The 17,338-nt window shown below is 42.6% G+C and overlaps 1 protein-coding gene across 4 annotated transcripts in view; it reads right to left on the bottom strand.

The window, feature by feature from the left end:
• col12a1a (collagen, type XII, alpha 1a) overlaps positions 1-17,338 on the bottom strand; it is a 60,243-nt gene that overhangs the window by 37,961 nt on the left and 4,944 nt on the right. For 3 of the 4 annotated variants that reach the window (XM_033641905.2, XM_033641906.2, XM_033641907.2), the window contains exons 3-19: positions 16,697-16,813; positions 16,449-16,592; positions 15,960-16,013; positions 14,432-14,695; positions 14,115-14,279; positions 13,699-13,872; positions 13,236-13,526; positions 12,506-13,108; positions 11,335-11,613; positions 10,970-11,245; positions 10,590-10,862; positions 4,672-4,941; positions 2,823-3,089; positions 2,414-2,606; positions 2,181-2,305; positions 332-481; positions 112-231 (exon numbers count right to left, since the gene is read on the bottom strand). In XM_033641905.2, the coding sequence (XP_033497796.2) occupies positions 112-231; positions 332-481; positions 2,181-2,305; positions 2,414-2,606; positions 2,823-3,089; positions 4,672-4,941; positions 10,590-10,862; positions 10,970-11,245; positions 11,335-11,613; positions 12,506-13,108; positions 13,236-13,526; positions 13,699-13,872; positions 14,115-14,279; positions 14,432-14,695; positions 15,960-16,013; positions 16,449-16,592; positions 16,697-16,813 (3,765 nt within the window). The remainder of the gene's footprint in view (positions 1-111; positions 232-331; positions 482-2,180; positions 2,306-2,413; positions 2,607-2,822; positions 3,090-4,671; positions 4,942-10,589; positions 10,863-10,969; positions 11,246-11,334; positions 11,614-12,505; positions 13,109-13,235; positions 13,527-13,698; positions 13,873-14,114; positions 14,280-14,431; positions 14,696-15,959; positions 16,014-16,448; positions 16,593-16,696; positions 16,814-17,338) is intronic. The other variant, XM_033641908.2, reaches the window with a different exon arrangement.

Genomic DNA, 17,338 nt, shown 5'->3' with positions numbered 1-17,338 from the left:
AGACATCAGTGTTGATTTTTCATCCTGCTTGTCACATAATGTAAGATTTCAACTGTGCTAACATAAGTCAAAGTGACAGTGCTCCCACTTTAAATAAATATATCAAAGTACCAGTCAGGGTGTTTCCTCCTTTGTAAGGCAGGCTAGCCACAGCATCCAGGAGAGACTCCCGGGTTTGATGGGCATCCAAGTGCCATTCAGTCTTTGGATCTCCACTGTACTGAGCAAGACCTGAAGACACCAAAATACATTTGTTATACAAAGAGACCCCTTCCTGTTTTATTAGTAATAACCAGCTGACTGTAAATGCACTTATCCTGGGTAGACCCACCAATTTGGACTCTTTCAGGGCCAATGTCAAAGACTCCCACCATACGGGCGATGAAGGCACGAATGGTCTTGAAGTTGAGACGCCCAATACTCCAGGAGCCATCAACCAGCAACACAATGTCAGCCTGTGAAGTGGTCTTACACCTCACCTCTGAGAGGGCAAAATTTCAGAGTCTTAATCGGACAAAGTTGAAAGTTTCAAATGAGATAAACAAAAGAGAAGTCCATGTTCAAGTACATACAGTGGTGTGCATGGTGAATTGTCAAGAGAGGTGCTCAAAGAGGTGTGAGAGGTAAAGGAAAAGAGGAGGGAAGAGTTCTGTGACATAAAGTTTTCATTTTTGGCATCAAACCAAACAAAATAACATAATAAAACATTCCCAAAGGTGCCAAACAAACAATATATTCACAGGCAAGTAGTAAAATACCCAATCTTTCTGAGGTTTTTATCTGACAACTTTTATTTTCCTGGTGTCGTAAATTATTATCTTCTTGTCTTGTAGCATGTCGAGGCAATATTTCTTTCAGTTGTTCTTTTTGGATCCATGTGTCCCAGAGGCAAGTCAAGAGAGTACACCCTTAATGGCCTGTGACATATCAAAGGCCTCCAATGGAGAGATTACTGTGCCCTCCAGAGCAGCAAGGTAATATTCACATCCTGTTTTGATGACAAGGAAGGCATCCAATCCTCGGAACCTAAAAGAGGGCTGCAGATGTGCATTGGAGATAGGCAGATGTTGCACTAACTGCCACTGTCTGCAACTGAAAACAGGTTATATGTTTGATTTACAGATTGGTATGCTCACACAGAAAACCCATACCCTGGCCCCATGTCAGACAACCAGCTGTCGAGCTTAGACTACTAGCAAGGGGGAGAATAGATAAAGCCTGTAGAGACGCAAAAACATGTCTTTTAACATACGCTGTTAGAGGTATATTAAAAATAGAGGGAATATCTGAGACTGCTGACTTTCCACTAGCTAAGATGAAAGTGCAAAAAGGGAAAAAAATATGTAAAGGTACACTGCAGTAATAATTTATGTCCTACTGTAATTTAAAACAGGTCCTCGTGAATTAGGACAAGGAATAATCGAGAAGGACTTTCCATACCCACAACTTTCCTTGCCCTCAAGCTACAGAGGCTTGTTGAAAACGGGTCTGTTGTCAACAGATGGTACAGTAGAGAGTGGGATTCTCTCACCTCTCTCTCACCTCTTCTGGAGCTGTCTCTGAATCTGTGTCTGCCTCCTTATTAGGACCGGACCTGCCGCGGAGTGGTCAAACTGACCTTTCCAGTTCATTCTAGCAAACAAAACATCTTTTCCTCTTCTCATACTTAATGTCTGCCGCGCTCTGACTCACAAGGTAGTAAAAACATTTTTAACTGCAAACAGATTATAAGCGTATGGCTCAAATCTACACTGGCCTGTACTTGGACTGGAAACAAAAAGCGGAAGCCCAAAGTGTCAGAAAAGTAGAAAGCAAGAAAAGGGCAGACAGATGGAATAGCCATTCCATCTGTTATTTCGTGAGACAATTAGCTTTGAGGAAAAGCATTTAGGGAAACTCGTCAGCTTTTATGGGGTATGGGTTTAGAGCTTATTTTCCTAAGCAAAAATTTACTATGTGATACGGTCTCCAATGTTTGACTGTTGCTGCCCAGAGACATAACATACTGGAGACGCTGCCTTGAAGGTGATGACAGGCATAGTAACAGAATGACAAAAACCATTTCAGTTGTTCCTGTTTTACTTAGTTCCAGCATAAAACATATGTTCTCTGTTATTCCTCTAATGATATAGCACATATTTATTATATATGGGTTGTATAGTAGGATATTAGATAACTACCTGATACCACATAAGGAGGAGGGTCAGGTGCATCAGAGAGAGTGGTTTTCTCTTCTCCAGCCAATGGCATACTCTCTCCTCCATCAAACATACCGAATACATTCACTGCGTATTTGGTACCAGCTCTGTTGACAGAAGAAAAAAAACATCCAGATTTTTTTATATGACTTACTTTAGAATATCATTCAAAGTTCATATGAGAATAAGATTGAAAATGAGAAATCAGTCCCCACCTCAGCTCCTCTAGGACCACAGTGTTGTCATAGGGACCAACCAGGAGTTGTCCCAGGTCAATTTCTTCACCTACAGGATGGAAGGTGACTTTGTAGCCCCGAACATCGCCAGGAGCATGGTCCCATGTTACACGGAAACTGGTCCTGGCAGGCTCTGAAGTCTGGAGGTTCCTAGGACCTTTGTAAGGTGACACTAGGGAGAGATGAGATTGATTGAGTAGACTGACAATACAGAACTGAATGATGAAAAATTAAAAACTAAATCTTTTACGTGAATGAGGATATAGAACAAATAAGTACTGCAATACTGCTTTAGTCAATTAGTATGCTATTGTCATGGGTTATGAGGATGTGACTAAGTTTGTATTAAATAATCAAACAACTTTAAAGTAATGATAAACCAACGTACGTGTTGTTCCTTCCCCTTGCCTTGCTTTGCCTTCTCCGGAACGGTAAACTGGCAGAACAACGATTTCATAGGTGGTGAGGGGGGTAAGGCGCCTCAGCACAGTGAAGGTGGTGCCACCGGGCACCTTGGCTGCTAGCTGGCGCCCTCCTGCCTTGGGTTTGTAGGTAACGCGGTAGTTTAGTACATTGCCAGGTGCTGGTTGCCATGTCACCTTCATGCTCTTCTCTGTCTCCTCAGAGACAACAATCGCTCTGCCAGCAGCCGAAACTGCAAGCAAGAAAGAACAAACAAAGGTTAAAGAGGAGAAATGATGAATGGATGGTCTGAGGGAAAAAGTAGTCTTTGGGCCTTGTTCAGGTTGGAATCTATGCTAAATGTGTGCTTAACCACAAATTTTTCCAGTATACCTTTGGAAATATAAGCAGCATGGCTTTCCTGCTGGTAAGTAAACTAAACAGTAACACGCTTGGCTACCTCACAGACTTTCATCTGGGTATCTGCTCAGTTTCCATATGCGTGTGGACACAACCTACCCAAATAGTTCTGATTTTTAGAGGTATACATTAAACAGACCCAAATTTACATGATTGATCATGTTTGGTTGGTGGGCTGGGGAGCCAGACTTAGATGTCTTGTGAATTTGAGCAAAGCCATAGTTTTCATTTTTCCATTGTGCTCCACAGAGTGTTTCTTATTTTCGGAGCAGGAAGGGCAAGTGTGAATTGTAAGAGGCCTCGAAAACGAGCTGAGGAAAATATTCAGAATGCTCTACTTCAGAGGGAGGACTTTTATTAAGGGAAAAAAGCAGAGCATCCAAGTTTGCCGTGTGTGGCTCTGCCCGCAGAGATCTGTGATTTGTGTAGAGTGTGAGAAAAGAGAGCAACAGATAGTGGGTGCAGGGCAAAGGAAGGAATAATTAAAGAGAAAATTTTAGTTTACAAAGCTGCCTCATGGTTGTGTTCACTGTGTATGCCACATTTCTTGCTTGCCAGAATCAATAAACAGTAATGATGGTTGGAAATATTTTTTTTCCTCAAGCACATTCCATTTCACTAACTGGTGGACAAATTCCCTCCCAACTGGTGCGATTTTCCACTCAATGTGCTTTTCTCATCCAAGCATGAGTGCAGTCTAACAAGGGAGAGGCTGGTGCCTATCTGTCCTTCATCTCCCATGAAAAACAAGTGCAGGTGTGGCGGACATTGCGTCACCTCCGTACGTACATATAACACGCACGCACAGTCTTAAAGATGTGCACGCAAACACTCTATGTTCTTGATGGCTCAGGCGGATGCCAACAGCTATGACGTTATCTCTCAGCTCAGCACAGTTAAGTGTTGCTGACAGATCTCTATTTCTACATAACACCCAAAAATGGCTCTCACAGCCAAAGTGTATTTCATGGATCCCATTTAAACCTGCATCACCGCCCCATATTTCTAGGTGATGATCCCCTAAATTATATCTTTATATCTCAAGCTTAAGATGTGGTTATGACAAGGATGTCTAAAGCTGCATTCTTGGCTTTAAAAATGATCTTCTTAACAGTTACACATGGAGAAAAAAATGTGCAACTGTCCCTTTGTGGTCATAGAGCGTTTATGGCTTTTATGCTTTTATGGTCATAGAGTTAAATCACACTTACCTTAGCTTCACACATTTTTACATAACCCCAAGACGAGACATTCAGGAACTCAGAAAAGGAAAATAAGAGAGGAGGGAAGCATTGGGAAAAATACCAAGAAAAAGAAACAAAAATAGAAGGGAGCAGATGTAGGTAAAGGGAGAGAGATGAAGGACGAGGGAGTAGATGTATGGTGGAGGAGTTAAAGCAGCTTAAGTAACTTACCATCCGTGGTTTCCTCTCCAACCAATGGCTGACCCTCTCCGCGGCCATAGACAGCAAACACAGAGACCTGATAACGTGTCTCTGGGGTGAGACCCTCCAGGATTGTGGCTGTGGTGTCTCCAGGTATCGTCTTTTCCCCGGTCTCTTCAGAATACAGAGATTTCCACCTGATGCGGTACTGACGAACGTTACCGGGGGCCGCGACCCAAGACACTGCGAAACTGGTGTCAGTGACGTCTTTGGTCACCAAGTCTCTAGGTGAGCCAAGCTCTGTGGATAAACAAGGAGGAAGGAGTCAGCCTGTGTGCAATGGATATGGAAACGGAAAATAAGTAGCGGAACAACTTTAATTTTGTTTACCTAAAGAATTTCCTCAGGTTTTTCTTTGTTTATATTCATTTCGATGCATAATAATTGAACAAAGATGGCAGTGTTAGTGCTAAGGCACAAAAACGCTTTGGCTTTGTCCATTTGGTGTTGATTTCTAATGCAGATTTATGAAGGTATGAGGAAGTGAGTGAGGCACATAAATGGACAAAACTGAGAACCCCAGTGATAAAACCATGAACAATCATTCATCTGTCTCTGCTCTACCCTCCCAGGATCTGTTTGAACAACCCGATTTTCTCCCTTCATAATCAGACGCTGCTGGAAAAATCTCTGCAAAACTAATCGTAAATCACATATCCTCAGCGCCTCTCCTGCCTGCACTCTAATTTTCCATCGAAACGGAGGAAACCCGACCCACAAAAGTGTGTTTGCTACAATTGCAGATGTTGCGCTCTCCCTTTCTCCCCTTCACTCACTCTGAGATATCATCATGAAAGGAGAAAAGCACAGACATTCAGTGGAGGGGAACTTTGTGGTGGTGTTTCATGATGGGCAGCCAGCAAATGCTTGGCTGAGAGGAATGTCCATGCTGAGACGGACTCCTAATACTCAGGTCTGGCTGCCATATAGAGGATATGCAATAACCGCAGGAAGATACAGTGCCACACATAGCCTCCCACACAACTGCGATCCTGATTTTGAATCAAGCCCCCTAAGCCCCTACATGCCAGCACCTAATGACGATATAATCACAGGCAGAGCGACTCAGCTGGGTGGTCTCTCTCAGACCTCATTCATCAAACGTCACCAAGTGATGCCTTACAAAAAAGCCAACTGAGAAAAATGAGATGCATCAAAAATCTACCACAAGTGCAATGCATGATCATTTGAAACTGTCAAGCAACCATACAGCAAAAAAAGGCAGCCACCGTGTCTCTCTGTCACCCAATGAGTCCTTCTCAGCATCAATCTATTACAGAAGACCTGGACACTGATCTGAGCAGAAATAACAGCAGCTGCTCCGCTTGCCAAGAAGAACGATGTGCACCTTGACAGCGAAACGCCAGATATGAAGAGTAATGGCCACGACTACAAACTAATGAAGAGTTCCAGATTTTGGAGAACCATGAAAACAGTGTGGGTCACTTATAAAATACCTAAATCATTCCATCAAAAGGGTGATCCTCGCCAAAGGCAGAGGATGAACGTGACTGACTTTTCCGGCTGTGTGTATGTGAACCAAGGGCAGGGAGGATCACAAGATAATGACTTCTGCAGACAGTGGCTCACTTTTCATCAGTACTTGTGGACAAGCTAAAGAGAAGGGGCCACTCCTGGAAGCAAACCCACATACATGAAACACATGGTCCACAGACCTAGCAAAAGCTTTGGCTTGCATGTAATATATGCGTTTACACAATATCAGCACAGTAATTGTCTGTTTTTTATTTTATGTTTGGTTCCAGCCAGTATTTTCAGATTTATCTGCCTGGTTCTCACACAGAAGAATTAGTGTCTTCTATATATATGTATATATAAATAGAGATATGTGGACAAGCACACACACGTATCATTTCATGCTAACAAAAACATTCTGGATCTCCTTATCTTAGTGTCTTTTTCCAACCCCCCAACTGCATCCCATCCTTCAAGGAAAAGGGTACTCTCAAATTAAAACCTTGGACAAGACCAGATCACAAATTCACATTGAAGCCTCGCCCACTTCTCTAGAAAACCACATATGTCACAACCAAGGATCATCTGAGGGATTTCCTGCAGGGCATGTGCTGACATAACATTCACATCTGCAGCCAAAGATGTCTAAAACTTTGAAATATAAACGACTGCACTTACTGAAAATAAAAAACAACCCATCAAAATACCAGCAGGCAAGCAAAATGCACAGCTCTGAAAATTATCCTAATTATTTTACATTGGTTTTGGATCCCTCATTCCACTAGGCTATTTTATGTCTTGATTCACAACCTTGGTATTGAGTAGTCAGACACAGACCCAAATAAGCTCTGACTTAGTATTCTCAGTAAACTCCTCCAGAATCGCCGCAGGAAACACATCGTACCGTCAAAGTGCCATCTCAGCACTGGCACCCCACTTCAAACTTCCCTTACTTTATTGCTCTTGGTTCACTAACACATACATCTGAGCCACAAAGATGAAGCCTTTAGTGTCCGTGTGCCAAGGTTGCCTGTCTCTGGCCTATTACCTCAAAGGACCTTTAGGGTGGTGGAGAAAAACAGTCTGGCGGTACCAATGAAAGAGCCTGGCGCTGCCTAAAAGTTCCCAAAGGCATCAGTTTAAGAGGAAATCAAACCAAGATGCTACAATTTCACCTGCTGTTGTGCTGCTTTTAAAGACAGTAAAAAGAATCCCCTCTGGCACATGTGAAAACATTTGCTGTGTCATGCAAGTAATTATCTGAGGTATTTGTACAATGGCGGCTTCAGGGGCTGAACATATGACCTCTCAGTTAGGGGCTGAGCTTTTCATCCACTCTGAAGCATTCCGGTTCACACTTTGAAGAACACTTTTTTCCTACTCATCTTCGCCCTCTCTCTCTCTCTCTCCCTCTGCCTGTTTGTTGCCCCACCCTGGAGGAAGAAGAACAGACAGTTCTCCCTTTGACCAGACAGACAGCTTACACAGCTTTCAGTGTCCTCTTAGGTAACATCTTCCACATGCTGGATAAAACTCCCTCTTCTTAAGTAAATAATTTTGCCATGTTTGTGTATAATATACCAGTTGGGATATTCATCTAAGCAATCACTCTGACACCTTCCTTGTCCTCCTTCTGAGTCATTTCAGGATGTTATAATTCTGTCCAACTCAAGGCTTCTGTATTGGCTACCATCCACTGTTAGCCACAAGGGATGACTTTGTGCAAGCCACTCTCTCCCAGTTCTCGCCTACATGGACTTCACAGAGAGGGTCACTCAAAGTGAGTGGCACTCAAAACAATGAGATCAGTGTTGAGGCCTCCTGACGTCATGACAGCTTAATAGAGCTGGCTAAACAAAGTGCTTTGTCATGGAGCTTTTTCCTGTGGGGGTGTATGGTTGATGACAGCACAGATTTGACATGTGGAAACTAACTCTGTAATCAAAACCAAGCCGTTTGGTCAGTGTGGGAACAGAGGAAAACACTGCAAAACAAACATTTCTGTTCGAATTCTTGCACTCATCAAAATGTAAACAGACGTGTATTATTCCACTTGTGAGCACATGGCTGAAACACTTCTATAGGACACAGAATGAGTCTCTTATTCAACCTGGTTTACAGGTCCATGTGGTCTGCAATAAATGTCCTCGTTAAACGGGGACATGCAAGGCACTGAGGACCTCACTACTGCCAGGAGTGTAAGAAGACGACATCAAGGAACAAGAACTCTTTCCATCATGACTAATACAATAGCTTTGATGTGTCCGTGGGCTTAAACTGCTTTCAAAGGGGATTCCATGTTAGGTTGAGCTAAGCATGGACACAATTAAATAAAACTGTGCTGTTTTCATCCTAGCATACAAAAAGTTCAATAAAACAAAGCAACAGTTTTTAGCTGTGACCAGCAAATCTAAAGGTCGGTCGGTCAGTTCTCACAAATTTCTCCACCCTTTGGTGGCCACAGTTTTTGCCCCATGAGGCTAAAATTTTCATGGAGGCCAATTTTGTGTGAGTGAAGGTGTTTTTGTGTTTAAGCTAATTGGGTAAATAGATTCACAGACTTGCACAAGATTTTGTGGAAAAATTGGACATGAGCCAAAGAACAGCTGGTCAACTGTTCATGCCAATTGGGTAGGGGGGGAAACAGATTCAAACATGACCGAACTTTGTAAAAGGACACACACACACACACACACACACACACCATTCTGCCACGATCCCGTCCCTGTGATCATAGGGAGGCATCACTGGAGTAGTGACAGGTATTGCTGCTCACTCTTATCCTCACATAATCCTGATTCTAATTCACAGCCCAGGCTACTAAAGACCATTCTATACAGTACAGCATGGTAGGGCTAACTTCCCACTATAATCTAAACCATGGCCAGGTAAGCTCTTGTGATTTCATTTACTGTTTGTTTACTAGTTTAGTGGTTTGGCAGCCATCAATGGAACTAGACTGAAACCCACAGATATTCTCCTCTGTGGGATACAGTACCTTGATTGTTGTTTTCCCCCCACAGAGCTCGGACCTCCCCCCTTCTCTCTCAAAAGAGATCTTTTTGACTTCCTTTCCTGTGGTGTGACATTACAACAATCTCCCTTCCCACTCTGTGTGAAATCAGCGGGAGACCTGCCCCCTGCCTACAAACATCTGTAGACAGGAAAAAGATGCTCACACACAGATTTGTATAATTGCCCTCAGTTAACCCATAGGTAAAGTGTAATGACCATTGTCAGATGTACTGAACTTGTCATCAGAGGTGTGACTGTGTCATTGCTTTGCAAGTCACGAGGAAGTCTCAAGTCATTGCACTCAAGTCCCAAGTCAAGTCTCAAGTCAAGACTGAAAAGTGCCAAGTTAAGTCCAAAGTCCAGAACTCTGAGTTTTGAGTCCTAAACAAGTCATTTTGTGCTATTTAGTATTTACATGTTATGCCATTTAAACAACTTTCTCTAACCAAATTCTTAAGACATTTTCTCTAAGACTGTTCTTCCTTTGAAGTGATATTGTGTGTTGTTGCATGTTTAATATCTAAAGGTAATAAAAAAATTAATGAAATCCAAGTGAAGTCACAAGTCATTGGTGTTTAAGTCCACGTTGAGATGCAAGTCTTTTTGATTTTGTCACTTTGAGTCTAACATCATCAAATTTGTAATTTCAGTCTGACTTGTTCAAGTCATGCCACTTGAGTTCACATGTCCTGTGCCAATCACTAATTTTTACATTAAAAAGAACGGAATAATATCTGACATTAATGATCAAATATTCCCCATATGTCTTATAAACAACCATAAAACAATAAATTCTATGTCTCAGACAGGCCAAGATGTAAAGGTATTACCCACCAGGCGTATGGCTGTCAAAGTCTGCTCCAAGCATTTCATAAGTTCTCTAGGTTTACAAGCATCCCCCACCCATTTCCATCTCACTGCCTTCATGGGCGGCAAAGCCATCCGAACCTACACTCTACGCCAAGAGAATTACATCAATTGCCACATTCCTGTCTTTTCCCCTCTAGCCACAGCCAATATACTCATTCAACCCTGCAAAGTAAAGGCTCAACTTCCGTTAATTCTGATGTGAGCAATGATGTGAGAAATACCAGAGGGTGCATTCTTGGAGGAACTTGGAAGGAGACAACTGACGTCATTTAAGTAGTTTTACATCATGCAGGATCTCATGAACTTAATGAAATATAAACAGTAATCAATGCCTAATTCTCAAACTTCCCTTGCACCCTGAAAAGAAGCTTAACACAATAATTCATTTGTCCACTTAGCAGTACCACTTGCTGAGCCCACATCCGCAAAGCATGCTTCACATTTTTGTCACACATTGGAGATAGAAATAATCATACCATGCCTTAAAGGTTTCAAATTAGACATTATCAATGGGACATCTCCCTTACCTTCTAATGTGGTTCCTGTGCCCAGAAGAGGATCACCCAAACCAGAAGAGTAACGAGCACTAACAAACAGTTCATATTCAGTGGCTGGTTGGAGGTTCTTCAGCGTAGCCTGAGTAGTATCTCCCTTGACAGATATCTCCTTCCTGTCACCGCCCTCAGCAGGTTTGAAGGCAATGCGGTACTGAAGGACATTTCCTGGAGCAGCCTGCCATGCCAGTTTCATTGTAGAAACGGTCTCGTCAAAGACACGAAGGTCACGAGGAGAACCACGGACTGAAAGCAAACAAAAATTGATTAAGTACTATTCATATCCATTGTACAGAACCCAAGTTTCATGCAGCACATTGGTAGTTTTAGCAGTAGTAGTTTCCCTGACTCACCTTCCTTGGTGGTTCCATCAGTTTTCATCTCGTTCCCTACACCTGTAGCATACTCAGCAGACACAGACACACGGTAGGTGGTAAGGGGGAAAAGCTCTTGGAGAACTATGGTAGTTTCCGGTCCAGTGGTTTCGGCCTCCAGTACTTCCCCAGCACCACTCAGTGGGACATAAGACAGGCGATACCTGATCACCGAACCTGGAGCAGCTTGCCACGACACCCTGAAACTATTGGTTGTCTCCTCTGTAACTCGTAGGTTTCGTACAGTCCCTTGCTCTGAAATGGAGAGAATATTTTAGATTATAAATATTCTCATTTTGATGACTATTAAAGCATTGGGTAAGGTCCAAGTAAATCTTTCTTACCTTCTAAAGTGGTCTCTTCACCAATCAAAGGGAAACTGTCTCCTTTGTCATACTGAGCAAAGACATTGACCTCATAGGCGGTGAGGGGGAATAGATGGGGCAGGACAACTGTGTTGGTATCACCAGGCACTGCCATGGAAATGTAGTCTCCAGTGATGTCTTCAGCTTTGCGAAAACGCACCAGGTAAGACATGACATAGGCAGCAGGAACTGTCCAGGTGGTACGGAAGCTCCTGGAGGTAACCTCGGAAAACACCAAGTCAGTGGGTGAAAGCAGACCTGAAAATAAAAGGTGACTTGTTATGAATGTCTGTCATTAAAAGGCAGTGCACAGGCCAAAATCATGTAAAACTTTCAAATTATTTACATACATATATATCATATATATACATATATGTGTGTATATATATATATATATATATATATATTACAATTATCATAATATACTGTAAATCTGAGATATATGGGTTACTGTGGCTACTGTAGCAATGAAAACAAAGTGTTGTTGTAACCTTGTTCACCTAACAAGGTTCATAAAGAATAGAGTTGCCAAGTATGGAATGCTAGATTCACTAAGTTGTGTGTGTTATGGACTAAAGCTCTCAGTGTCAATGAGCATAGTGTGTGGTGTGGTGTGGTGTGGTGTGGTGTGGTGTGGTGTGGTGTTGTGTCAGTCTACCACTTGGTGGTACAGACACAGCTCCTCTCGTCTCAGAGCTTGGGTGGCTCTTTGAATCCAAACTATGGTCAAGTCAAGTAGCACTGTTGTTCTAGTCACTATAGTGTTTTCAAACAGTGAGTGATAACAAATGGTGTGAAAGAGCTCATCCAAGAAGCATTCATTTGGCTTTGTGGTAGGTTTATAGGCAGACTATGGTCAAGTGAGTTGATTAAATTTTGCCTGTACCTTGCGTAACAGCAATTTTGTGTGGTATCATACTGCTGTGTTTCACTTTTTCTTAATTACATTGGCTCTTTGCCATTACACCAGCTACTAAAGGCTGTGCCAACTGACAGTCAGATGGCACAGTGTCTAATACAGACACTGACAGTACTATCATACTTAGCAAATGGTAGTCATCCAAAACTCATGCCAAGACGTTATGGGCATATCATATGGCTACATTCATGGTCATAGTTATTGGGTTGGATATTCTATCCTCTGACTTACTTCTCTTTTTGATGTTGAGCAGTTCCTGTTCAATTCTCAAACAGATGGACTGAGTCAGTTCCTTGGAGATCCTCTGGAAGGCATCAAAGTCCTCCACCTCATAGACATGAGTGTCTGATGGTTCATTAGCAATGGCCTCCAGCTCTGACCTCACTGCATCCTTCACACCAACAGCAAAGATCTCCACATCAATATTCCTCAATTTGGTTGACGCATCCTTAAACGAGTCTGATGACTTTCCATCTGTGATCAGGACCATGACACGGGGGACATTCTGTCTCGCTCCACGGCCAGGAACAAAGATCTTCTCCCTGACGTAGGTCATAGCCCTGCCAGTGTTAGTGGAGCCTCCACGGTAGGGGAAAGTGCGCACAGCTTTGACAACAGCATTAATGTCATGGTGGGTGTTGAGAGCAAACTCAGTGTGTGGATCACGACTGTACTGGACCAAGCTAAGCTGAACTTTGTTGGGTCCAATGTCGAAGGAATTGACCAGAACCTCCAAGAAGGCACGGACTTTGGCAAAGTTTTGTAATCCAATACTGTACGAACCATCAACCAGTAGGACCACATCAGCCTGCACATCCACTCCCAGAGAACATTCTGACAAAAGACAAGAAATAATGGGTCATGTAGAGGCCTTTCCATGACAAAATAAGGTAAGAGTGAGGGACTCTGAGTATATCTAAGAATAGGAAGGAAAGCTGTCATGCACAACAAATCATCTTACCTGTTGACACCTTGACAGGCTGGGTCTTCTCCATTGCCATGAGGGGTTCACTGGGAGACAGCCCTTTGAGGGCATACAGGCTGATCTCATACTCAGTCTCAGGGGAAAGGTCGCGGACATTGATGGATGTCTGGGTGGGCCCAGTGTAAAGCTCTTGGCGTTTCATTCCAGGTAGCATGGGGTTGAATGTGAGCTTGTAGCCTGTGATATCACCCAGGGAAGGATCCCATGTCACCCTCATTGACTTAGATGCAATTTCTGTGACCTGCAGGTTAGAGGCAGGCTCCACCACTGGGGAAAAATAGAGTGTATTATTAGATGAGTGTTCCAAGATGTATTCAGTATCAAAATGTTTGCTGTGCTGTGAGTTAACAATGGCAGTACTTCCTATTGAGACCATTTCATGTCAAAGCCATAGAACCCAATATAATGTAAAGCATTTGATTAAGATCTCTTGACTTACTTTCTTCTCCGCTGACCAGAGAGCTGAGCTGTTCATCAACACCGGAACAGACCTCTGTGATGATCTTTTTCGTTACCTCTTGGATCATGTCAAAGTTGGGAACATTGTACACATGTGTGTTGTAAGGTGTGGAGGCAATTTCCCTTAGCTCATCCTCATCTGCTCCTTTGATACCTGAGGGGGAAATGTGAACAACATCAACTCATATGTTCTTCACTCAGGGGCTGCATTACAGATGTGGCAGACTGTTGACGGTTTTAGGGTATTGCGTATGTTAGAAACATCAACAGTACTTGACTTTTACCAAGTCAAATATGGATATGAACGATCAATGGAAAATTAAATGGTTTCCAAGAACAGGCTGACTTTCACAGGGGAGAGCACCATTGAACAAAACACTGAATAATAAACCATACCTAGGACAAATATTTCCACTCCAATGTTCCTAAGCCTTTTAGCATATTCCTCCACTGGGTCCTGGGATTTTCCATCAGTGATGATCATGGCTACCTTAGGAAAAGCTTTCCTGGAGCCAGCTGCCTCCGTAAAGATGTTTTGCAGCAGGTAGTCTATGGCATCACCTTAACAAAGAAATGTACGTGCATTTTAAGTTATACGGTAATATTCAGATTTGCAGGGCAACTGAAATCACTGACAACCATGCAAAACCATATTGGCTCAATTACAGCAGAGTACAAATCTAATGTACCTCCTTCTGTGATAAAAATCTTACCTGTCATAGTATTTCCCCCTTTGTATGGCAAGGAGTTGATGGCTTGAAGCAGGTCTCCTCTTCTGTTGTACTGGGTAAGGGGGAACTCTGTGCGGGTGTCAGTACTGTACTGAACTACAGCTACCCGGGTCTTGTCCTCACCAATATCAAAGGCCCCTGCCAGGGCTGCGATGAAACTACGGATGTGTTTAAAGTTTTCTCTACCCACACTCCATGAGCCGTCCACCAGAAAAACCAAGTCTGCTATTGCACTGACCGAACACTCTGGGGAAAGAAAGCAAAGAAAAAACAGACAGTTAGGAACAGGCCCATTAAAGAAACATATCAGGTTTTGACTGAGGTTTGGTTAAAGTTTTACTACTGGTTAATCATTGGCATAAAGCTTAAAATAGAGAAAAAGCACATCCTGTATGTCTGAAAGTAAACCAGTTTCTAAGCCAGAAAGCTGCCAATAAAGGTATGGCAGCAACAGCTTGGCCCTGGAACAATATTTTTACATTGGCCCATTTCTTCTCCTGTCAGCCTAAATAAAATCAAATCCTTGACAGTTAGTTGGATGGCTCAGAAATATGCATTCTAACATCAAAGGAAATATCAGCCAGTGCCAAACAGTGGGCTGGTATAGTTCTTCCAGCAGACAGAGGCAAAATGTGGCTTTATAGACTAAACATTTAGCAGAGGTTCCACCAGCAATGTTCACTTTTATACTTTCAAATCCTGCGGGGCTTTAAATCATCGATGAAATTCTCTGGAACATTTGAGATGACTCTGTTGGTATAATTGGCAGGGCTTATGTGGATGGCCTTTAATCCTCATTTCCCCTAGGTCTCATTGACTCTGAAGTCTGCTCCTCACGTCACATAAGCCTTGTTCTTAAAAGGGCATAAATTTTTCTCAGAATTCCCTGACCTAATGTTGAAAACGATGGCATCGAAGCAGGGGTTTAGTCAAACAATTTGGGTGGTTGTGAAAGAATTTCTGAGTGCTTCACCATGAATAAGGGTTTAGGAAAATCTGGAAGTGTGGGCGTAGTTTCCAGAAGAATCAACAGGTAGGAGGGGAGCGAGCATGCAAACAGATTGGTCACACCACATGAGCAGAAGACTGTTTGACAAGGGGACATCATATTAACAACTGCCACATCTTTTAACAGTTTAATGGACAGCACTTGCCTCCAGGTGGCACAATGAACACGTCATAGCTTGACAACCCCCTCCCGCTCCCCTCCTCTCAATGACGCATAACAGAACACATGTCTTCAGCTTCAAGCCTTCCTTTCCTTATTTCTTGATGTGCCGACTGGTTTCAATTATAGGAACCAATGAGTGCCCTCCCAGTCCCTGTCTGCTTACCCGGTGACAACCCCACCAGAAGGTAAAATGTATGCCTGACCAAATTATTCCATGGGAAAAAAAATATTTTGATGACAGTCACGAAGGGAAAAAAAACATATTCAAAAAAACTGGAAAGCCGCAGAGAGGACAGGCCCTGTTCAGATTTTGGTTGACACTACAATAAACATACTCACTGATTGCATCTGACTGTGGCTTCCTGACTCGTCCACTGGTGTTACTGGACTGAACTGAAACACAGGAAACACTTGGTGAGTTAGCACTGCACACTGCCTGCCCAACTGTGTGCTTTTTAACAGCAGAAAAGGGCAAGAGAGTCAACACATCATAAAAGCTGGACGGCGGGATCAAAACCACATTCACACAAACACATGTATTTATGCTGCATTAGCTATAAACAGTGAGCACTTCAAGAGTCAGTAAACATGTGGGATTTCACCCTACTTTGCTTTATCTCATATAAGTATAACATCACAGTAATGGTTTAAACTATAAAAGTTCAGAAACTTCTGGAACTGCACTGAACTGGAACTACAAAGAAATCTGATCTTGTACTTGTGTGTTGTGCAAAAATAGCAGTCCACTTCCATTTATCAATTGAAACTTTTAAGGCCCAACCTTTTCCAAACAGCCTAAGTGAACCCTCTGTGAAAATATGTACTTACTTGTCAATTGTCCAAAGATGGGAATACTTTCCTCTGACCCATAATAGGAGTTTATGGACACTGAGTAGTCCAAATCAGGGGTCAGATCAGTGATTGAGGTTGTGGTGGCATATGCATCGAGGGTAAAGTCTCTGGCTGGTTCATCTAGAAGAGGGAATTTAACAGTAAATCAACTGTTGTGTGTACAGATGTGTGTTTAGATCAATTCAGATCACCAACATATTGTACGTGCTGACTCTCATACTGACCTGACTCTGATGTTACTTGTAATCTGAAGCCATCTATCCTTGACGAGGGTCTTGCCCATGTCATTTCCACTGTGTTCTCATTTATAATTTTAAATTTTAAGTCTGAGGGGGGTTCCACTGTAAACAAGAAGTGAAACAGTGTTAAATCACAACAAACACAAGAATATGTATGACTATGGTTATATTTATGATCAGATCAAAGTAAGGTATGTTCCATCAAGCATTCACATTGATCCCAACGACAAACACTTCATGACTGAAGTGGACATGTTCGTTGTTGGGGACAAACACATAGCACTGACGTCCATTTGTGAGGGTAACAAGTAAGGAACACATGACAACATTTAAAGTGTGAGAAGCCATTTTGTTGGAGTAAAATGGCATTTGTTTGAGTTGCTCAACCAGGACGGCCAGCAACTCAAGCACTGGCATACACGACATGTGCACGACTCCACGCAAACTCTACCAAGTGCAAACACTGAGTGAACCATCCAACACATGCTGAGTGCAGTCATCACAACGCATGCCCAACCACATACTAAACTGCTTTTACGATGGATTTGATCTCAGCATTACAAAAAATACAACAGTTACTGATTATACAATGGAATCAACGTTGCCATATAGTTGTTGAGGTAACTC

The sequence above is a fragment of the Epinephelus lanceolatus genome, chromosome 15, assembly GCF_041903045.1.
Source record: "Epinephelus lanceolatus isolate andai-2023 chromosome 15, ASM4190304v1, whole genome shotgun sequence".
Taxonomy (NCBI): domain Eukaryota; kingdom Metazoa; phylum Chordata; class Actinopteri; order Perciformes; family Serranidae; genus Epinephelus; species Epinephelus lanceolatus.
Note: the sequence above shows the minus strand (reverse complement) of the source record. Positions and strands in the feature narration are given on the sequence as shown.